The sequence below is a fragment of the Anastrepha ludens genome, chromosome 5, assembly GCF_028408465.1.
Source record: "Anastrepha ludens isolate Willacy chromosome 5, idAnaLude1.1, whole genome shotgun sequence".
Classification (NCBI taxonomy): Eukaryota; Metazoa; Arthropoda; class Insecta; order Diptera; family Tephritidae; genus Anastrepha; species Anastrepha ludens.
Window position 1 is genome coordinate 58,902,382 of NC_071501.1, and position 24,623 is coordinate 58,927,004.

General features: G+C 37.2%; 1 protein-coding gene across 5 annotated transcripts in view; it reads right to left on the reverse strand.

Moving 5' to 3' along the window:
* LOC128864022 (CUGBP Elav-like family member 2) overlaps nucleotides 1-24,623 on the reverse strand; it is a 197,667-nt gene that overhangs the window by 92,567 nt on the left and 80,477 nt on the right. For all 5 annotated transcript variants that reach the window (XM_054103489.1, XM_054103490.1, XM_054103493.1 and 2 more), the window contains exon 3: nucleotides 8,358-8,440. In XM_054103489.1, the coding sequence (XP_053959464.1) occupies nucleotides 8,358-8,440 (83 nt within the window). The remainder of the gene's footprint in view (nucleotides 1-8,357; nucleotides 8,441-24,623) is intronic.

Below are 24,623 nucleotides of genomic sequence, written 5' to 3' on the forward strand. Positions count from 1 at the left end.
TATTTAAACTAGCGAAAACCCGCCCGTTCCGCTGGTCGTCTTTAAAAAAATCTAGATAAATTAATTAAATTAAGCCGAAAAATACTGTGTGTTTTTTATAAAAATTCTCGCGCATGTATATACTCACGCAAATTTACCGTTATACTGTTTTTTCTCGGAACGCATTACTTTGAAGAGCATGTGATAAATACAATTTGTCCGTTTTACAGTTACATAGTAGTCGACGCGATGACGCTCAAAAAATCACTTTAATTTTCTTCTTCTCTAACCACAATATGACGTCACTATTGAATAAATGTTGATCAACATTGATTTAATTTCTTTGCTTGAAATAATTTTCATATTTCGTTATCTTTTTGGCAATTAAGAAAAAACTTGTGTATGTATATACTCACGTAAATTTACCACTGTTCACTTTGCACTAACAAAATAAAATTTCTTTCTTTTCCGGCTTTATCGTGGCAAATAATATTTTGAAACAATTTTGCGTGAAAAATTTTAAATATTTCAGTAAATCTTCGTTTCCTATCAAATAGATGCAAAATATTTTAAATATTTACTCAAATGGTTGTTTTTATCAGAAAACAATTTTAAAAACGTGGTTTTCTCTGGAGAAAAAATACTCACTTGTTGTTTGCTCGAAAATCAGATCAGAAAGAAAGTTTGAGCGCGTCGTTGTTCCGTTCTGCATTTGCATAGATGCGCTCCCCTTTACACATAAACAACAACATCAATCGTATGATACATACACTTCGTCGTGTACGAAAAAGCGGAGAAGGAGAAGAGAACTGTTCTATTCCCCCCGCTTTAACCCAGCTATGTGTTCAGGTGCAAATGACTTTTTTGCGTGAAGTCTGATATAAAATAAGTTCTATTTACACTTCTTAAATTTATATAAACTTTTCCAGGCGAAGTAAAAAAACTGACATATATTTGCTTCAACCGTATATTTGTGAGTACACAGGTAATACGTAAATATATGAATGATATGGGTAATATCTCATATTAGCATAACCTTTCTGCAAAAAGGCGGAAACGATCACCAATCACGCCGGCAATGATACAATGAATTTTTCACTATAACTGACTTCAGATTAACGTTTATATAATAAGCGTATATGTAACATTTTAAAATTTTTTTAGAATTTTTTTTTAACTTTTAATAATAAGTGGTCTTCCTCTTCCTCTTCCTGTAGCTATTCCTTTTCCTCTTCCATCTCCAGCTCCATCTCCTTTCTTTATCCCGGAAACGGGCAGTAAAAATTACTTCACTTAAAAGCTTTCATCAACAGCTTCCATCTGATATCCATATTGTACAAACACACCCAAGGGTACCTTGGTCCACCTTTTCGGCTATATCTCGAGACCCTGGTCACTCAGAGATCTAAAAAATACTCTGTCTTAAAGCACTCATCAGTAGCTTTGATTTGATACCCACAATGTAAAAACACATCCTAGGGTTACCCGGGTCCTCGTTTTGGCCTTCGGCAGCGCCACCTGGTGACGAGTGGAATCAATAAGCATATAATACTAACCTTCACCGTGGAAAAATATATATATATACCAAATTTCATAATAATCGGCCCAGACACACACGACCAAAATGTATTCAATTCTAATGAATGCTATGTGCGGTACAAAAAATACGTGCGGCAAATAGCAAAAACACACTCACTTAACCGACGCACCGCACACACACGCGTTATCGGATTTCAACCAAACTTCACAGAAACCTTTGCCAAAGTAACACCAACAATGTGTGAAACTTTCATTGTTTTCCTTAAACGCGTTGCTGAGATTACCCCGGACAAATGCACACTTTTTTTCGACTTAATTTTTATATATATAGATAACACCTGTTATTGGAAAACCCTTTATATTAGTTAAGAAAAAAAATTTGATAAAGTTATTGCTTATTATAAAAGATAATCCCAAATTTCGCATGCATAGCTCCCATAATTTTTTGCAACCGCAGTAGACGTCGTTCACGGATTTCCTCCAACTGTTAATAATAATAATTAAATCAATTAATAATAATTAAGCAAGCCAAAAACACTAAAATAATCCATCAAACTAATTTCTATTAAGATAAACATTTCAGAACAGTTGATTATTAATTTTGCTGCTAATCTGTTACCCGTTTAGGATAGATTGATATTTGTAGATTTACTGCTGATCACTGCATATGTAAACGTACTTTTACTCTTATTTACCGACCGCTTTACATTTAATGAATTCAAATACATATATCAATAAGTTTAATGCGAAGAAGACTTACCCGGATCACGTCTCAAGCAGCTTAAGAAACTCGGTGTGAGTTTATCTCATCTGTCAGTATTTTAAAACAATTACACCGATAAAGCCTCATTCAAACAATTAAAGCTGGAAAATGGCTTCTTCGTAAAAGAAATTAAACAAGCTGCTTGGAGCAACACACACAGGGTTTCAAAGAAGTGAAACTATTTTTACCTAAAAAAAGAAAGCTATTTACGGCGAAATTGGAACGAACGCGTTCAGATGTCGGCAAATCAAACCTTAATAAGGCATCAAAACATCTGCAACCGATTTCTGTCTAATATCTCTAGTGATAAAAAAGACGCCTACTCAATTTGAAGGAGCACTAAATATCTAAAATTACCAATGTATCTGATAATGGCCCTTGTGCTAGAAGTGATGAAAAAAGCAAATATAATATTTAGCGAGTTTAATGAAAACTAATTAAATGCAACCTTTTTTAGCAACCAGGAGAATGTAATGATTTAAAAACGACATTAACCCTGGTTTCATAACGTACGGTAGGGAGATATACATACATACCTATAATCGTTTTAATTTTTGATTTGCATTTATCTCAGTCGATATTTATATATTCTCAGTGGTGGTTGATTTTTCAGAGTAAGTTTCGTATTCGATGAAATATGAACTTGGCGTACGTCTACGAGACGTACCATTATAATTTCACGATCTGTCCATGTTCTCACAAACAAAAAAAAAAATAATAATAATAAAACAACCAAAAAACATTTTTTTAATGAAACAAATTAAATCGAAATAAATATATTGAGGGGCATGAACAAAAAAAAATATATTTTTTTGAATTTAGTAATAATATCGCCAAGACTAGACATACTATCGGGAAGTTTAAAAACAAAAATTTGAAATGTTTTAGCAAGAAAGTATTTGGGACAAAAAGATATCCACTTTGCGGACGAAGTTGCAACTCCATTTCAAAGTCCTTACATTCATGCAAATATCAGAAAATCTGGTGCAGAACTACTTTATTAAACCGTCAGAGAATAGGGTCCCAATAAGCTTATAAATGTCTTCTTCATCGAAACTTCACAAAGCGCAGGACATGCTTGCTGTAAGTATCATACCTTAAAGGCTTCGGTATTTAACGTGAAGGTTTTTTGATTGAATAAACTTCTAAATTAAGCAGAGTCGTTGCGCAGCATGGAAATACCATAAAAAAAAAACAAGTTTTTCTCCTTATTTACACATAAATGAGTGGCACTTGAAAATGCAGCAATTATTTGGCGTACTTGCAGTCAGATCTCCATTCTAAAATACATATACGTCTGAGCTATTTGCACCAGAATAGCATGCCATAAATTCCAATTCATCAGCCGAGAATGTAAACACACATTCATGTATATATCACACAGCTATTTGAACAACAACATCAGGTGAAGTATACGCACTCTGACACCAATTCAGGGGGGATACTCATTGGGTGTGCAACGACCGAAGGTTGGTCTGATGGTCAAAGCCGTGTATTCAAGTAAATTTTAAAGAGTGAATACATTTTTTATTGTAGCTTGCCACCACCATTTCCGTTTCTCATCCCTCAGCAAATACCCCGCCTGCCAAGACAATGACTTTGGCCAACACACTTGTTCACTTCTTCTCTCGCGCACACCACAGAGCGAGTTGTTTCAGTAAACTGTTTGGGATGGTCATTCTAATAAATCAAGCTCGCTATCTTACCCACTGCAAATACATATATATTTACCCCCCAAAACAGAACTGCTACTAATATTATGATATGCTTTAGTGTTTTTTATTATAGTTTATTGTAATTAGATAGCGTTGCTAACAGTAAAACTATTAGATTTGCAGTCAGAGCCTAGAAGACAAACATAATATGAGACCTACTGTTTGGAAGTTATTATATATGAGTACGTAAATTAAGTGAAATCAAAATCAGTTTTGAAAAACTGGATCGGCATTCTATTTATACATGGTTGGTTGGTTGGTTGATGTGGTGATTCTTCCAGAATCCAACTAGCGCTCCCGCACCATTTTGTTGTCACATCCTCGTTACCAACTTGTTTAACGGTTATTTACAGCAGGACTATATCCAGTCTGTACGGTTTAAGATCCTTATTAGGTTGTTGACATCTAAGCCAGACAGCTGTTCAAGACTCTCGAACAGTGGTTTGCCCAGGGTTAATAACATAGGGCAGGGCATTCGAAGAGGAAATGGAAGGTTGTTTCCTTTCTCTCTGGTTGTTTGCAACTGTGACAGTATGTGGGGGATGCCCACTTTCGCTGATTGTTCTCCCACAGACCAAAAGTCAGTTATGACTGCTGCCAGTCTCCAAGCGTCCCGTCGTTTCATGTTTATCAATGTTGATGATTGCTTAAGGTGGACCATAAGGTTCTGCTAATTTTGCTTTTCGTCTGGTCTCTCCTTATACAATCCGCGATCCGGAGGTATTTTAGGGAAATCGCACTCTTGACTGCACCTAGTGGTGTGAATACTGATTCTGCAAGACCGTTATTCATGGCAGATCCCCTTCTTGCCAGTTCATCTGCTTTCTCATTACCTTCAAGGATCCGATGTCCCGGGACCCAGATTAAGGTAACTTTATGGTTTTCGCTCAAGGTGGTAAGGCTATTCCTGCTTTGTTCCACTAATTTAGAGGTTGTTGTAGCCGAACCCAGTGACTTGATTGCAGCTTCGGTATCCGAAAGAATGGCGATATTGCCCTTAAAAAAGGAATCTGCGATTAGTAGCCTACAAGCTTCCCCAATTGCCAGTACTTCCGCCTGAAAGACACTGCAAGCATAAGGGAGAAGCACAGATCTTTCAATTTTAAGTCTATGAGAATATATACCAGTTCCAACACCACAATCCATTTTAGAGCCGTCTGTATAGGCTGTAGTGTCGAAGTAGTTTAGTGATTCCTCCTTAAATGAAAAGAGAGTGGCAAAATTCCTATTGATTGTTACCGTCGAGACGATGTAGTCAGTCCTCACTGAGGTTAACTGAGTTTGTCGCAATAATAGACTGGTATGACCATACGTTTTTTCTTTCCAGCGACCTGCTTCATTTAGCCTAAATCCACTCATGGTTGCTGTCTTCTTAATAAGTAGGTGTATTGGAATAACGTGTGTCAGTGCGTTGAGGGCCTCCCTAGCACATGATCTGATTGCACCGAACGTTATTGCACATGCTAATCTTTGAGTTCTGCCAAGTAATTTGATGTTGTATTCTATTTCTAGAGCTTTCCACCAAACTACCAAGCCGTACGTTAAATTTGGTCGCATAACCGCCTTATACAACCATAATGTATACTTGGGTTGAAGACCCCATCTTCTTCCAAGCATACGTTTACAGTCATATAAAGCAATTTCTGCTTTTCTTACCCGTACTTCGACGTTTAGTTTCCAGCTAGGTTTGGAGTCCAAAATTACTCCTAAGTACTTTGCACTGGGTGAAAGTGAGAGGGTTTGCCCGTTAATATTTGGTAGGGAAAGATTGGTACCTTATATCTGGCCGTGAATAGCATAAGTTCTGGTTTACGCGCATTTAAACTTAGGCCACATGTAACCTGTAAGAGTTAAACTCGCCTAGCGCCCTTTGAATGATCCCACTGATCGTACTGGGACACAGTCCTGATGCCATTAACAGCACATCTTCAGCATATGCGACCACTTTTACCCCACTTCCATTAAGTTTTATTAAGATTTTACTAATAACACTTACTCTTAGTTATGTTAATATTACCCATATTAGCGTTGGATAGCATCAGTGTTAACGTTATTAAATGCACCTTCTATGTCAAGAAAAGCTGCCATGGTCTACTGTTTGCTTGCTAGAGACCCCTCTATTGTTTGGATTACCTCGTGAAGCGGAGTCTCCGTCGATTTGCCTTTGAGGAAAGCATGTTGTGCAATTGATATACTAGAGCTATCCAGTGAGCTCCTAATGTGTATGTCTAAAAGCCGTTCAAATGTTTTTAAAAGGAAGGACGACAGACTAATTGGCCTAGAGTTCTTCGCTGATGCATGTCCCGTTCTGCCTACCTTTGTTATGAAGACAACTTTCCAGATATTTGAAATATAACCTAGGTTTACACAAGCTTAGAAAATTTACATTAGCCAAGGTAGAATATTATCAAGAGTTTCCTGTAACATCTTGGGAAAAGTCCAGTCTGGGTCTGGAGATTTGAAAAGTGAAAATAATTTTATTGCCCATGCAATCTTCTCTTTTGTGACTTTTACATCGGCAAGATGCTGTGGGTCATAATGGCTCCGCCGGTTATCCCAACATGGCTATCGTGAGCGCTACATCTCGGAAAATTAGTGTTTAAGAGAAGTTCTAGAGACTCTTCCGCCGTAGAAGTACAAGTTCCATCTGGCCTCTTAACCCAAGAAGCCATTGAATGATCTTTGGACAAAATACGGAGGAGCCTCGCAGAATCTCTGGTAGATTCGATCGAAGAACAAAAATCTCTCCAGCTCTTCTTCTTGGCGGCCCTGGTTGTCCTTTTGTACTGTCTCCGACTATATCTGTACAGGTGCCAATTATCTGTTGAGTACCTGAGTTTAAAATTTGATCTGGCTTCTTCCCTCATTGCTGTAGATTTTTTTCTATATTTAATTGGACACGACGTTTTGTAAGTCCTACTGAATGTGTTATCCAATGTTGTAACCCTACTACTCTCAAGGTTTTCCGTGAGAGTGATTTGGCTGATCGGAATTCTTCCCAACCTATTATTCACTACATTTTTGAAGTTTTCCCAGTTAGTTCTTAATGGATTTCGATACGGTAAGGGTGTATCCACATATTTCTGTAAGATTTTCAACACCATTCGCTTAAGGCAAATATAAAATCCTCATATACGGGACATTTTTTTTATTAAAATGTTATTGAATTGATAACAGTGTCCATTTAATTCTCAAACATGCACAAAAGCAAAAAGGATACCAACGAAAATATTTAAAATAACGAAAGTATTAAATATAAGTTGAAAACAAGCCTATTATGCCTCTAAATTTGAAACTATGACATAATGTTAAATTAAATTCGATCGTCTGGAGTCTTTGAGGATAGCTTCAGCTTTTAGATTGATTTAACAGTATCCATTCCGTCGCCACTAATTGGGCATCTAAGCCTAGTAAATAAGATTCAATTGCTAGTAGGCATTCACGATGAATGGTAATTTCGCTTTCTGTATTCCAAAATGTTTTGCAACCTCATTGCCGGCAAATAATAACTCATAAGTACTTGCACCCCAAAACTAAATAAAATTCTTCGTAAATTCTGGTCATTCCGCGGATTTACGCACATGTCCGCATTTGCGTTGACTGGTATAAATATTATATTATATTGTATATATAAGTGTAGCTGTTCTTACTCCAAAACGCAATTGTTCTTTTTAGTAGTTTAACAAATCCAGTCCTTCGTTTTCTCAAACTGTTCTACTTGTCTTAGTTCGGTCCAGGTTAAAATACGCGGTCTATATTAATGGACTAGAGTCTGTTCAGAGAACTTTTGTGCGCTTTGCTCTCCGCTCGATGAAATTCGTTGGCCCCATTCCGTGCTTACTAATTAATCTTAGAGTGTAGGCGTGTTCTATTGTCGATGTCTTTTCTCGCTGATATTTGTGGCTCAATCAAATTAATTTTAATGTTTCCTCACAGATTTTCGGTTGTTAAAATATAGGTCTACTTTTAAAAAGTTACTCATAAGACACTTGTCATAAGGCCTTTGCTTGTATCTCTATCTATCTCATAGGTAGTCTTCAAGCATCCTGTTCGTTGATTAATAAATAAATAAAATAAATCAAAATATGCAGAATCAAGGCCAAAATTAAACTGTTAAAAGAGGTTTCACCCCAATATCGCTCTTTAGGCCATTTCATAAAAATGGTTTTATTTTACAAATTAATAAGGCTGTTCTAATGGACAAACAGACTCTTTATAAATTAGGAAAAGAGGTGTGTAGTAAATTACCTCCTATGTAATTAACATACTTAGAAAAATCTTCAAATTTAGTTTGTAAACACCCCGATAAAAGTAATAAACAACAAAAAAGACGGTAAAGCTTTTTTGATTTATTAACTTACCCCATTTAAGGTTTTCACATTGTGCAGGGCATCTTGGGCTTTTAAGGCAGCGCGACGAGTGTAAAATGTCACAAAACAGCAGCCTGAAAAAAATCGAAAAACAACAGCAACAAACAAAGTAAAAAATTATTTAAAATTGTATGAAAAAGTTATGGGAAGCAAGAAGAAGAGATGTGGTTGTTTATATATAAAAAGATATGTATGTTTGTATATACGTGTAGTTATGCACAGTTAAACCAAATATAAAAAACTAAAAATGTTAGTGGGAAACTTGGTAACACTAAATTAAATGCTTATCACCGCGACAACTTTACTTTCGTTTGTGGTTGATCATTCAGCTGGCAGTTGCCAGAAGGGGAAGGCTATTAAGAGTTTCCCAGCAGAGCTGTTGCAGGACGGAAAATTAGGCACAGAATGCGGCCCCAAAACACAAATAAAAATGCGAAATAGGCAAAGGTAAAAAAATTAAAATTTTATGAGCTTAAGCGGATTTGGGAGCACATAAAATTTGCATAGCTTGGAGGGTTATTTTTGTGCGTTAGTCAGCCCAACTAAAGTGGAATATTAATTCTAATTGCTTAATTTGGCGTTTATTTGTTAGTATTCCACTATCAAATCGTTTCATAATCGCGATTGGGCAATTTAAGCTTGAGATCTAAATGCATGTTCTTACATTGTAGTAGATATACATATGTATCTATATAGTTAAAATGTGCACACTATTATTATTTATATTCACTTTATTAAAGCAAAGCAAAATACTTTCCTCGCAGCCGTTCAAAATTGAATTTAATTTTGCCGAAACCACAAGCCTGCGTGATTTGACTTTTTGCTCCCTTGTCATTCAAATTCATTCGGTGTCATTTTTTATAAAATTTTAGCTTTTTATCCGTAACATTTTTTGCATCCATTTTTCGCAAGCACATGATTCATTTCCTCGCACACACACATCCACACTCCTAACCGCATAAATTTACTCCCGCATACACACGAAGCTTCACTGACGGGAGTAAAATCTATTTCCGGTTTAACGATTTTTCTTTCCGCTGCACAAAAACAGATGCGATGGGAAATGCAAACTCTGTGGTGGAGCATAAAAATAGCAAATATTTTTCTATACATACTTCAATAATATATGTACATACATATATACATATATGTATGTATATGACAGTATTGGCAGCTCACAAACACATGTGTTAATTTATATGTATATAGGTATGTACGTACTGACACTATAACTAAATAAAGAACTTAAATGCAACTGACGAATGTTGTAATCGGATCGCTACCATTCTGTAAGGCTCAGGTTCGGAGCCGACTGAGGGCATGAAAAACCAAATGATAGAAATGGTTTAGCAAACCTCCGAATGTATTTCTGCCATGAAAAATATCCTCATGAAACATGCATCTGCCATTCGGAGAGGGCATAAAACCCCATTTGAGCAAAACTTCAAAACGCATACTATAAATTGGAAGAGGAGCTCTACCAAACACCGAGCAAAGAATGTACACACCAATTATTTCATTCAATTTTATTTTATTAATTAATAAACATAAATAAAAAAAATTGTATTAGAAATAAAATCCTAGGTTCATGCGTGCCATATATAGTTTTAAGCCACTTCATTATAGCGAAAAATACGTTATTCTTCTTCTTGATTGGTCCGATAACCGCTTACGCGATTTTGGCAGAGTTTAACAACGCGCCAGTTATTCTGTCTCGTGCTAACTGCCGCCCACTGGACACGTCAAGTGAAGCCAAGTCCTTCCCCACCGGATCTTTTCCTTCTTCCCCACCTTACCCTTCCTCTGCTACCACCAGGTGGTACCGCATTGAATGCTTTCAAAGGCAGAGCATTTGGCATGACCCAGCCAACGCTTACGATACTCGCTGTCACTAACGTGCAAAGGCCTAAAAATCTTTCGCTGATTCTTTTTATCAAACACTCCAAAAGACGCTTCCTCGGACATTGTCATCATCAAAGCTTCTGAGAGACTTATAGAGGTTAGTTTTGTTCGTTGTGAGAGGACTTTAGTACTCAATTACCTACTTAGTCCAAAGCAGCATTTGTGGGCAAATCATAACTGTCAAGAGTGACGCGACTGCCGATACGCTAGTGCGCCGACTGTTTGTTTGATGACAGGAGGTACTACGTTTTGTCTCGTTCACCACCAGACCCATTTGCTTTGCTTCTTTATCCAGCAAAGATTGTACACTCCTAATCATTTCCAGGTTAAAGAAGTCACACGACAGCGAGTCAGTCTATCTGAAACATCATTTGGTGTCAAACTCCTCGGAGAAGTCTATTGAACAACGTAATCTCACATGGACGTATTAGTTTCTCGGGGATACCAAATTCAGACATCGTGGCATATAGGTAACTCCTTCTCGTGCTGTCGGACGTAGCTTTAAAATCGGCTAAAAGATGGGTTGGGTCGATTTTTCTTTTGTGGGTCTTTTCCAAAAATCGGAGTATTGCGCATATCTCGTCGATTGTAGATTTTCCAGGTCTAAAGCCACACTGAACAGTTCCAATCATTTGGTTGATGGTAGCATTCAGCTGCAATATGCTCGCTAGAAGCTTATACGCGGTATTTAGAAGACTAAGTCCGCAGAAATTGATACAGATTATAGCAATACACTTCTTATGGATTAGGCAGAGTGGGCTCTGGATGTCAGTCACCAGATTGTCGTGTTTGTTCTTACAGGAAAACGACCGGTTTTGCAATTTTCTGTAAACCGCCAAACTTTCTGGTAGAATTTTTGGGAGTTTTTCCTATTGTCCAGCATCTCAATACGTTAGAGAACATTAAAATGAATTTTCATAAGAAGGTAGGTACGGATGATCCATAATTAATAGGATTTTTTTTTAAAGAAAATTAAATGCGATCGTCTTGATTTTATAGTATATAGTTATAGGACTATAGGACTCCTATCCTCATCATGTTGGTCTCCTTCCCGCGCGGATGAGGCTTAAGTGGTGGTTTGACCCCCATATCATGGGGACCAACCCAACACGAACTAAGAGGGAAGCTTCATATGAGGATTGGCTAGCCATCAATTTGCTTTACGGCAAAATTGGTGGCCATCCAATCACCATATGAAGATCACCGTACCGACGTAGGTCCCCTGTTAATCCTAAACTCCCATCATCCCATCATTTCCTCTCCTCTCACAAAATGCTTTAGACATACTTTCTAGGTGGGCAGAAAAGTGTGGTCTAGGAGTCAACCCAGACAAAACACAACTCATATTGTTCACTAGGAAACACAAAATCCCTCAGCTAAGTCCAATTATGCTCAAGGGGGAAGCTCTTGTGATTTCGGAAGAAACCAAGTACTTGGGACTTAACATAGATAGGAAACTGACTTGGAAGTCAAACATCTTAGAAAGACTCAGTAAAGCGAACCTAGCTTTGTATGCCTGTAAGAGAGCTTTAGGCAAGACTTGGGGAATTAAAGCTAAGGTTGCTCATTGGCAGTACACTGTTGTCGTCAGACCCATTGTTCTATATGGAAAAGTTGTCTGGTGGTGTGCTATGCAGAAAAAAACCTATTCTAATTTATTGAATAAGGTGCAGAGATCAGCGGAATTAGCAATATGTGGCGTCATAAAAACCACGCCATCCATGGCCTTGGACATCATATTACATCTGCCACCCCTAGATCTCTTCTGCAAATACTCAGCGGCCTGCTCCGCTTTAAGGCTCAAAGCGAGCTCACAATGGAGGACTGTCACACATGGGCATTCAACCATCTTAGACTCCTACACGGATATACCCAGTGAATGTGATTATCACCCTCACATTATTTGCTTCGAAAGGAATTTCCTAATGAAAATCCCTTCTAGACTGGAATGGTTCGAAGAAGATCCAACACCCAACACGCCCTTTAAGATCTACACAGACGGATCTAAAATGGACACCGGTGTAGGATCAGCGTTATTTTGCGAAGAGCTTTCTATTAGTTTATTCTTTAAACTACCGGATCACTGTAGAATTTTTCAAGCGGAAATAAATGCTATTCATGAAGCCTTAAAATGGATAAAGATAAACAGAATATCATCAACGGATATCTGCATTCTATCAGACAGCCAAGCTGCCCTACGGGCCCTGGATGCATTCCAAACAACATCAAGGAGTGTCTTACGTTGTCGCCAATCTCTAAATGAGATGGCCAAACAATATCGTATAATCTTATGTTGGGCTCCAGGCCACAGCGATATACCAGGGAACTGTAGGGCAGACCAACTTGCAAGAGAAGGTACCAGTATGCCAAACATAAGTAATTTTATGGAGATACCTCTCGCAACTTGTAAGCTTCTCATTAAGGACGCATTAATCAGTTCTGCAAATCAAAGATGGATTAGCGTTAACCCCTGTGAAATTGCTAGGCAAACATGGCCAAGGCTAAATTTACGTCTGTCAAAGAGTATTATAAAACTGAATAGACTTCAAATCAGGACCTTAGTAGGGGCCTCACAGGACATTGCCTCATGGGAAATCATGCAAAGAGATTAGGCGTTTACACGTATGATTTCTGTCGTAGCTGCAGAAATGAGGAGGAGTTGGAAACAATTCAACAACTTTTTTGCCCATGCCCAGCTCTAGCCAGAAGCAGGAACCGATTTTTAAAATCCTACTTCTTAACGAATATAGATAATCTATACATTTTAGGCATCAACAACTTTTTACGCTTTGTCAAAAGCTCAGGATGGTTTAATATGGAAAGGGAAATGTAGCCCAGCCTCCGGGGCTCACAACGGACCCATTTCGTGGTTTAAGTGGCATCGTTGTTTCTATTCATTTTGTTATTTTTCAAAAAAATGTTCCTATTGTAGCACCTGCCAGAATGGCAGGCTTACAGAATAATAATCAGTTGAACTTTTTCGTTTCAGATGTCCCGAAGAGCCAAAATCCTGTTGCCACCTATTTTTTTAAGACGTTTACTTTGGTGCCACACTAAAAATATGTAAAAAAAATGTTTTTGTATACTATTCGATGTCAATAATAACATAATACAAAATCAAAACGATCGCATTTTATTTTCTTAAAAAAAAATCCTAAAAAATATCTATAAAAAATTAGTGATGTGGCAGTCGAAGTTTGTTCACTCAATTTCGTTTTCCACCAAAGCTGAAGGCCAAACCTGTGGGCAGAATTCTGCTGCCGTGTACCCGGTCATGTGGCAGTCGAAGTTACTCTCACAATTTTGCTTCGGATGGCCAAACCTGGAAATTTAACATCCTTATGTTGTTTCTGCCTCTATACGTTAAAGAATATCTACACGGAGAACTTCTATTTAATCACATCATCAAGTTTTCTCTCGACGGCTCTATATGCAGATTTAAATTTATTTGCTCTTTATTATTTTTTACCTTAATTGTCAAATAATTATAGTCACGCGCAAACTAATAGCGGTCGTCGTCAATTAGGCCAAATAATAAAATGTGTTTATGTAACAAATGTAATATAACTAAAAACATATAAGCCGATTTGTGCTATAAATGGAAAATGAAGAAGAAGTAAAAGGCACTAAGTTACTTGCGACAGGAAATGATAACTTACAGCAACAGCCGAAATCCGGTCAAAGAGTACATTCGACAGTTTAACGTAAATCGCCTACAATTGTGTGCGGCTCAGGGCACTATACCACGTACTGGAAATGAATTAATCGAACATAAATAAATCAACGTCTTTAAGTTTCACACAGATTACTTTGACAGCAACAGGGGCAGTGGACCAATATATGTACTTACGAAGACTGCTCACAGCACGTCAACAAATAGAAATAGTTTCTGCTTTAGCCAGTATGCAAACATAACTACTGCATGGATACATACATATTGTAGCTCATGTGAAAAAGCGAGCAGCACATTGAGCGGAAAATAATTTCCATAGATAAGTAACCAAAAATATCGACTTCCGGTTAGCTAAACAGCTAGCGCCAATGCCGCCAGTTGACATCGATGTCTTGTGACATGCGCAGGGTAACAACAACACCAGTACGACGTCAATTGCGAGAGCACCCAACCATCCTAGGCGACACCAACGCACCATGCATAACACTTTGGCCAAAACATCGCTGCATATACACACACTATCCACATATGTACATACACACATATGCATATTTACATACACAAGCATGCACTAACGTACAGCTTTTTTGGATTATATTGGCCTTTCATGTTTTCGTTGGTTTCCGAAGTCAAAGTTTAGTAGTGCAGTAGTGGAATCAGATTCCGACTTCTTCCGTAGCTGTGCCATGCAGAAAGCGAAGGAAGCAGAGCGAAGGAAGAGAGAGCGACGTGAAAAAGTAGAAAAAAAAACCAGCCAAGGATATGCGACGAATTGATATGCTAAAATAAATTCGAATTTTATGCATTTTTGCTGTCGCTACATACATATGTATACACTCATGGACAACCATACATATGCACAATTACACACAAATAGGTAGTAAGGAAAGTACTCGCAATATACAGCTAAATATTTTGGAGCCTCGAGATAGCTTCATAGAAAACCCACTATTGAAAAGCGTCAACGATATTTCAACAATAGAATAAATTGTGATTGTGGCAAAGAGAATTTTTTTAAGGAATTTACTTAGTACGATCGTGTAGTAATAAGTAGAATTCAAAAAGAAAGAGAGGTTCTTGTTTCAAAATTAATTGCTAACTAACGTCTTCATATTGTGTAACTCCTACAACCGTTCGCCAGATATTTATACACCCTTACCATACAAACTCCCTCGAAATGTATGAAATAACCCAATTACGAACTTTAAACGCTGGTGAATGCATGAGAGCCTTCTAGAAGATGTTTATAAAAATGCTACTCACTGAGTGAGATTTTTATTTGGTTTGTCGCATTTCATCCGGGATGGCATCTAATCACTCATCATCTACCGATTCCAAACACCTCGAAAGATACCAATGAAATTCACTTCAATAAAAAATTTTTCTCATATGATTCCCAAATTTACTTTTTTTTAACTATTTGAACTATTCTGTTCCGTTTGAAGGATGCTGTCTCATATTCACAGACAAAGCAGGAGCGAATTACTGTAATGGTATTTCAAATTTTTCAAAAGAACGATCGTTGCATTTGTAATTAAGTTAATTCGATGTAGTTTATATGTATTCATTTTAATTTATTCCTTTCGAGGCTACTGGAATTATAACCATTTGGTAATTGCAATTCCTATCGCCTGTAATAAGAGTACTGTAATATTTTAATAGCACGCGAAATCATCAAATTAAAATAGATTTATCGGAATTTCGCGCTCTTTTGTGATTCAATTTCGCTTACTTTCGCGAAATACAACGAATTGGTCAGCTACGACAGTGAATGTACTGTCTTTGAAAAATCACTGACAGTGACGAAGAATATGAGAGAATTGGGAAAGTGTTACTAAAAAAATGTGAATGTATTGCTATTGTCTTTGCAAAATTGTACTTGTAAACGCCTAGTTACTCCCTACATTATTTTTAAAAGCTACTCACCAATTCTGCAACGCTTCGAATTTAACTGTATGCCATATTCTGCTATACTGCTCTGCTCTCATATTCGCTCTCAGTCAACTCCTTGATCTACTTTGCAACCAGACAGAAACTAATGTGAAAACTATCTTTGACTTCGTAAAAAAAATTTTAATATTACGCATCTAACTTAAATTCATATACTGAATAAACCAATATCCCTGGAAGCTTGCGATAAGGTAATAATTTATAATTTTACTTGTAATTATAATTATTAACACAATAATAAGAATATAACTGACAACAGCGACGTACTTTCCAATACTCTTTATCTGTTGCCAGCAGGAACCGTGGTTCAAAGCGGTTTGAAGTATTGAGCATCAGTCTTTCGCACAGTAATGTCAATACAACTTTATAAGCGATCTTGAAAAATCCTATACCAAGTTTGTATTGTACAAAGGACTATCCTTCTTGCAGATGATCAGGGTGTACTTAGGTTCCAATCATTGAACATTAATTCATCCAAGAAGATTGTATACCATCGGCTCTATTAGCTTTATGCCTTCTAATGCCGCGTCTGGTGTTCTGAACTGGCATTATGGTAGGGATGTGAACTTTGTCCCTGAATATGTATTGGAGTTGTTTCTTTATGATCAAATTTGTCATTCTGTTAAGCCGCCATTTGACAGTGTTAAGAAGTTGTTCCACATATCTCAAGCTTATTCTGGTGCTTGGTTAGCATATTCCCTTCTTTATATTTACAGAAATCAGTGTTAAGAAGTTGTTCCACATATCTCAAGCTTATTCTGGTGCTTGGTTAGCATATTCCCTTCTTTATATTTACAGAAATCAGTCCTTATTTGCTCTTCGGGCTGCATTTCTGTTTATCAGACCTCAAGGTCTTCGCACCTACACTTTTCTAAGCCAAATCTCTTTTTTATATGAAATATATTTCTCGGCGCTTCTATCGTTCAGTTGTAGAGTCGCACTTTACCTGGAAATACGAGGTGCATTTATCCGCAGAGGGAGCACGCCACTGTAGCAGTTGCTTCTGCGAGAGCAATCTAACCCAACGCACCTCTTCCTCTAAAGAGATTGTGAGATGGAATCTCCCTCCTCGTATTCCACATATGTATGTAAATATAAGCAAATTATTGAAAGTGTTCTGCCCACCCCACTTTTATCTCACTGCGTTGGATTATATGATAGTTCTACTAGGGTGCACGCGTATGTGTATATATGTTTGTTTGTGGCTGATTTTTGGCTGCTAGCATGAAGATAAATAAAAATGTCATGCTGGAAGTTAAGTAAAGATTAACGTTTTGTTTCAGCGCGGATGACACTTTGGTAATAGTGGTGTAGGAAGCGTACTAAAGCCACAGTCACAATAAAGGCCACCGACACTGCAATGCAGTTAATAAATCAGCTTGAGGTGGTACTGAATAAATTATTTTGAAAGACGAAAAAGCTAACATATACGAGTATATATGTACCTATATACATATAGTACACCTATTGCTTTTTACGCATGTACGAGTGTGTATGTATACTTGCAGTGACAGAGAATATTTTAATCGTTCCATATATTTCAAGATTAACAAGATTTTTGTAAGAGCCGTGGAGATGCCCAATCCACTTTCGTTCTGGATTAAAGGGCCGGCTCCACAAATTGGATGCGGAGCAACATCCCACGATATTAGAAGAAGAATTTCTGCAGGCGCTTAGTTTGCAGATCAGGGAAACACTCTTTCTTGAGCCGAGGAAAATAAAATAAAAAAGGGATTATAGCAACAATAAACATAAAACTAAACATTGAAGGCTAATCTCGATCCGGACCGAACTTTGCATTCTGTCAAAAAGTACCGGGATTGTTCAATAAAACGTAAAAATAATTGTCTAATCACCAGCATTTATTTTGTCGCCTTCAAAATAGGTTCCATTCGACGCAATATGCATATGCCAACGATTACTCCTGTCATCAAAGCGTTTGAAGATATATTCTTGAGCGTCTTCAGTTTTCAGTGGCAATTCCAGTTTTCGGAAAAGGAAAAAGTCACAGGGGGCTAAATCCTGTGAATACGGTGGTTGTTCTGTTCAATGACATTTGTCGAGTTTTTGTCATAATCAAATAAAACGAGTAGCATGACTTTCACTTTTGACCGACTTTAACGTGGTTTTTTGGGTTTCGACTCATGTGAATAGCGCCATTCAGCCGCCTGTTGGCCGGTTTGCATGTCAAACTCATATACCCACGTCTAATCACTTGTTATGATGCGCTGGATAAACGTTGGGTCCGAATTCACTTGTTCAAGCATGTCTTCAGCCATCTTCTTCCGATGAATTTTTGCGAATTGATTCTTGAGACACGCTAATGTCCCAAGCTACCCCCCTCAAATTTAAATGATGGTTTTCCAGCACTATTGCATTGACTTTGTCGACGTTTTCATCCCACGTTCCCACGACAGTTGGTTCTACGTAATCGGAACGACCCGGATTTTAAAATATTTTTATCCATAGTGAAAATCGCAGAGCACACCTGCGGTTGACTGATATAAATAAATGCCAAAAACAAGCTAACTGACAGATCAAGCTCAAACTCTGCGATACTATATTTAGACATACATAGGCATAAGTGTAACGCGCGCTTTTTAAATGAACAATTTCCGATATTTTTTTACAGAATGTCAACATTTGGCTAGCTGTTGGAATTAAACAAACTCAGACACAATGGGGGTTATAAATAGCTTGCAGCGTCACAGGAACGGAACTCAGATTTAGCACATGAACGTGAGCGTGGTTTTTATCCGTTCTCAGTAATATTTACTTTGGGTCTAAATAAGGTGGCCAGCAATCCAGGTTTGCGAGCGTTTCACAGCACATTTTGTTTTAATTTTAGCTGCGTCACATTGATTTTCGCAGTTTCCCAATTTGTATAAAATCTGTGTAACTTTCCATAATTTATAACAGATATATCAAGTTGTTTGCTTTTTTGAAAATTATCGTAAGTCTAAGATGTGTTTCATGCAATTTATTAAATGTTGCTTGAGTTATCGTGCACATAGACCGACGGACAAACATGGCTAACTCGGTATACATACATATGTAAGTCCTGTCATAGCTAATTTACCTCGAGATTGGAGGTTCATTCAGATTCATTTTAGCTTCAGGTTACATTTTATGATACATCTAAAATTAAAAAGTTGAGTTGCCACTTAGTGCCTATCTCGGTTATTTTATGTTATGCGAAGAAAATTATAAGACTCTTAGGCACAAGTGTATGGGTATTAAAAAGAAAATTAAACAAAGAAGGGCAGAAGTTAGACGAAATTCGGCATGCCGTATAGTAGCAGATTGGTGTTGCGTCTACGTATAACACGGGGAGGTACGCGCTAAGTTCGGAGCGAAAACTTTTTATTTACAATAAAAACTAAAAAAATTCACTGTATATATATACATATATATATAGAGTCTGCCCAATAGAAGCGTGACCGGCAAAATTTAAACTTAGAGTTCCATTATACAAAAAATTTAAATGCTGCTAAATAGGTGGCTCCGTTCAGCAATACGCGTTGTGCTATGTGTTGGTTTTGTGAGATATTTAGAAAGTGTGCATTGCTCTTACTAAATGGGTTCCGCGTTTGAGAAACGATTTGAAGAAATGTTCCTATGTCTACAGCGTAAAAGTCTAAAAAGGGTAACATATATCTGCAGCAAAACAATTGAAGATATCGAAGATATTTATAAATAAATCGGCGCAACGGTAACACATCGGCTGAAGAGTCCCAGTCCTAACACATAGATAGCACCAGTTTTATTGTAGTCCCCTCTTTATCAGTTAGTACGAACCTTAAAAAAACAGTTGTTAAAATTCCATGATATTCTATTCATTAGTTCGTGAGTTATTGTGCTAAGAGTGACGTTCCTTTGGTTTTTTTTTTTTAAATAAGGGATAACAAAGAATTTCGTGTTTGAATTTTACACATGGGGAAAAATACCGTTGAATCAAACTAATGGCTTGAAACTTGGTTTGGGGACTCCGCTCCATTAGAAACAACAATAAAACGATGGTTTGCTGACTTCAAACGTGGTTGTAGAGACACCGATGATGCACAACGTAGTGGACGTCCAAATGAGGCGGTAACATCACAAAACGCCAAAAAGAATCCACAAAATCATTTGGAATGAAAAGTGAAGTTGTGTGAAGCTGAAGCAGTTTTAAGTAAAAGTGGTGCTAATGCATCCAAAGGCACGATTCGAGGGCGTTTACATGCAGAAGACCTCAAATTCCGGAGCACACAAAAAAACCCGCTATTTTTATCACACATTGAAAAGATTTGCATGGTTTGATGCGTAATATTCACAGAAGAATCTTCCTTTTGGACGAATAGTTGCAGACGTCGGTCCTGGTGCACTCCTGATAATCAACAACTTCAAGGAACTGTTAAGAACCTAGTTAAGTTTCTATTAGAGTTTTGTGTTTGTGGTGTGCGTCTTGATGTTTTTTCACAAACAGAGGCACTTACAGTTTTAAGACAACTCCAAACGGCAGATGTTTTTTATGGGAAGCTTTTACATGGCAGGAATGCACTCGGAAGCTTGCCCTTGCCAATGGGCACCTACTATTGGAAGAAATTTTTTTCGATCGTGTTTCATGATCCAGGCTTCGAACCTGTGCACTACCGCACGGTGGGTAGGTAGGTAAAATAGCAAGAGTGCCACATGCACACTTCAAGTAGCACTTACGTGCCGTTTTGATACCATAATGTGGACCATTAGCTGTGCAAAAAAAAAATTTTGGGAAGAGAAAACCTTCTACAGCCATCCAGTGCTGTTGATGGAGTGGATGAGAGAAAAGGGATCTAGGCTGGAGAATTTCTTCAAGCCATCCCCAAAGGGCACGCTAAGGAATCTCAATCACCTAGCCGCCAGAGCCGGACATTTGCAGGGAAAGTGTTCATGTTTATGCTGCTACAACAACAACTGAACAAAAATTGAATGCCTGTACCAAAACGGAAAATAATTCTGACGGTAGGCGAAGCGTATGAAATATTCAAAATGATAAAATTAGCAAAATGAACTTTTACACAAGTAGACCAAAGGAAATTTTACTTTCCAGAAATATGCCACATTGCCAATATGGCTTTCATATTAGAAGCATTGGAGAGTACAATTACACAAATACCTATCCAAAATTTGCTGTAATATGAAAAATTAAAACTGTATGCCCGGTATACATACATATGTATGTGACAAATGCGCAGCCAATATAAAATATGACCTAAAAACACAACATTTTTATGATAGCTTAATGATACTGTGCGTTGGACGAAAGTCGAAAACCATGCCATTCTAAACTGAAGCGAAAGTTCTTTAGATGTCGTGTTATTCGAATTGGAATCAAAGTTACGAAATTTTAAATTAGATTACTTTATTAAGTAGACGCAGCAACAATATTTTGAAACATGAAAAAGAAACGTTCGAGCCGGCATTGAGTTTACAAACTGAAGTCCAGTCAGGGCATTTGAGCTACATTCGAGTAAAACTTTTTACTTGCGCATCATGGAAAAGCACAATCTTTCGCAATTATTAATGATAAACTTTCTCATAACCAAAGTTCGAAAATAAACGAAATGAAACGCATTATTTTGTTTCGTTTCGCTCATTACAGAGAGCAGATAAATACAATTGAAACTCAAACAAAGGCAATTGCAGTTGGATTTGTTTTTGTTTGGTTTTTGTGCGCGAGGCCAAATACAACCACAAGCAAAAGTGTGGAGATGTGAGAGGCAACATAGAAAACATATCAGTTATCCAACCGCTGGGATGATTCGCAAACGTATTGTTGGCAATTTGTTCATTACAAGCGAGAAATGTTTTCAGTATGTGAGCATGGATGTAGTACATACATGTGTTTTTCAGATATCAAAATCACAAAGAATGAAATGGAAAAGCCGGTTAGTTTAGGGAAAAATATTTTTTTACTTAAATGTATATCCATGTTACTAAGTAATATATATGTATGCATGTATGTATACACTATATGCACGCGGGAAAACTGATCAATTGATGATATGTACTATAGAAAATCACGAAAATTAAGTTTAAATAAACAAAGGTTTTTAATTATCCTATACAACAACATTTCAGGGCAAGCCAAATGCATATTGCTGGCGAAATTTCACGCTTCTAAAGTTAGTACTAGCATTAAAGGGTTAACAGTTTTTAAGTGACGCCCCAAATTGCCGGCATCTCCACTTCGGATAAATGTGTTATTTTCCTTTAGTTGAAAAGGGAGTATTTCATTTTTAGAACGCGATTTAATCAAAATTCGACTACCTCCTTGTACGATAATAAACATATAAGTAAACTAAGAAGTTGCATTTTTCATTTCCCTACGTGCTTTCTAAGTTCTTTGCTTGCGCAATTACTCTCATTGTGGCATTTGTGTAAATAAACCATCTACCAGTGATGGCCAAGGAGCGAAACAGCAATCGCTTTGTTTACACTCTTTGCATTGCAAAGATAGTGTTTTTTTTTTTTCTGTTTCAGTATAAAATGATTCAATTTGTTTGGAAATTTGGCGCCTCCGGACGATTAATTCGTAAAATCTTTCGTGTGCTTCCGATCATCGATCATAACAAAGACTATACTTTCTATTTCCTGAGGAAAATTATTATGCATTCAAAAGAAAATTTTGATATTTACAATTTATAGTATGTATTTTCCGAAGAATGAACAACTCAATTTAAAAACAAATTCCTTTTAAGAAGCATTCCAAATATGATTGAGGATCTTAATATGAACACATTTAAATGAAATGTATTTGCACGGCAAAGGCACGGTTGATGGAGTAGGGTCAGTTGTCAAAAGAAAAGTGTTGGAAATTGTATGTACCCAAATATGTATACAGTGTATATAGTATACCATGTAGATACATACATACGTATGTATGTATATAGTATATGTATAATGAAGATTGCATTTGTGTAAAAAGTTACGCTAAAAACTTCCTTTAAAAGATATCAAAGTGTTTTGGGTCATTGTCTTGTTAAGACATGAACCCTTTAGCATCCAGACCAAGTTTAACGACACTGTCATACAAATTATTTTCAAAATGTTAAAATACAGATGATTGTCCATTTTATCATCAATAAAAACCATTTTGCCTACTCCAGATGCAGCTATGCATCCCCAGACAATTGCATTTCCTCCTCCATGCTTAACGGTGGGAATATGATTTTTTTCATTCAGTTCTGTATTTCCTTCCAAACTTTTGGAGGGCCATTTGATCCAAAAACATTAAGTTTCGACTCATCACTGAATATGGCGTTTTCCCAAAAAGAATCTGGCTCATTTACATAGCGTTTGGCGAACTCCAATATCGTCTTTCTGTTAATATCTGAAATGTAGGGCTTGCGGCGTGCCACTCTTATATGATAACTACCGTTATGCAGACAATTACGGACTGTTTATAGGCTTACTTTTTATGCAAAGTCTCTTGAATATTTCGGCGTAATATCGTGGAGGTTACCGGTGCTACCATGTTGCGTTCCTCACGTGGAGTCAATATTTTGGCCCTCCGGCTTGGTGTTGATTAGCTTCCAATTTACCAGTATTAACGTAATTAGCAATAACGTTTTGCACCGTAGAATGCAATTTACCAATTTTTTTGTCAATTTCGCGCAGAGACGTGTTTTCCAAATACAATTTAATAACAATTTTACGCATTTCTAATGGTAAATGCGCGCTTCGTCCCGTTTTGCCACTTCCAATGGAGATATTACGCGCAACTGAAACTGAATCGACGATAAAAACTAAGAGAAACCAATCTTTTTTCGTTTTCAGCAATTGGTAAAATCTCCAACGCTTTTTACTGTTACTTTTGCAGCAACAATATCATGAGCGGAAAGTGTACGAATAAGTGTTTTGTAGCATTTTGCTAAGTCTGCCTACTTTCCTTGGAACCCTTCAGTGGGGGTCGAAATAACGGGAGTTTTGTTTGTGGCACTTCATTAGGAATGCAGCCTTCCTACAGTGATCCAAAAGAAAAATATTGTTCCAGAAAATATTTTGCGCACAGCTAAAGTTTTTACGTACTATGCGGGCTGTACGAATAAATTGTGTGACCTCTGTATGACTCCAAAGACTGTTCGTGGCAAAAGAAAAATTGCTGATCCAAAGCCTATTAGTACCAAAAATGTGTATGCTGAAAAAAATGTGTCAGGTTGGAATGTCCGCAAAACAAGAAATTCCCATATGTGTAACAATCTTTGGTACAGATACAAAAGTACAAGACTGGAGAGTGTAAATAGAGGTGTTGGGTGTTGCAGATGATTATAGCGATTGGCGCCAATAATTTTATGGCATGCTTATCGATGGCATTTCCTTTCTCAAAACATATGCATATTAATCAAAGTGCGAGCAAACTCGGCACAGACTTCATACCAAACATATGTCCGGCATATGACGCCGCACGGCACTAACCACCTTTTCCACGCCCCTTAAAACCTACTCATCCAACACCTCTCTCCCTCTGGACTCAACCTGTCGAAACAGTATATTTCCTGGGCCTACCTTTAGATGAGCAAGACGAAGACGACCCTACATTGACAGGGTTTGTATTACTGCTACAACAACAACAACTTAATCTATTCAAGCATATCGTATCTCTCATTTTTAACTCCTTTGGAATTATTCTGTATTTGTTACTGAAATAAAACATTCATGAATAGTTTTATATTAATATTAAAAGGTTTATTTATTTCCCAATTTTTTCGATT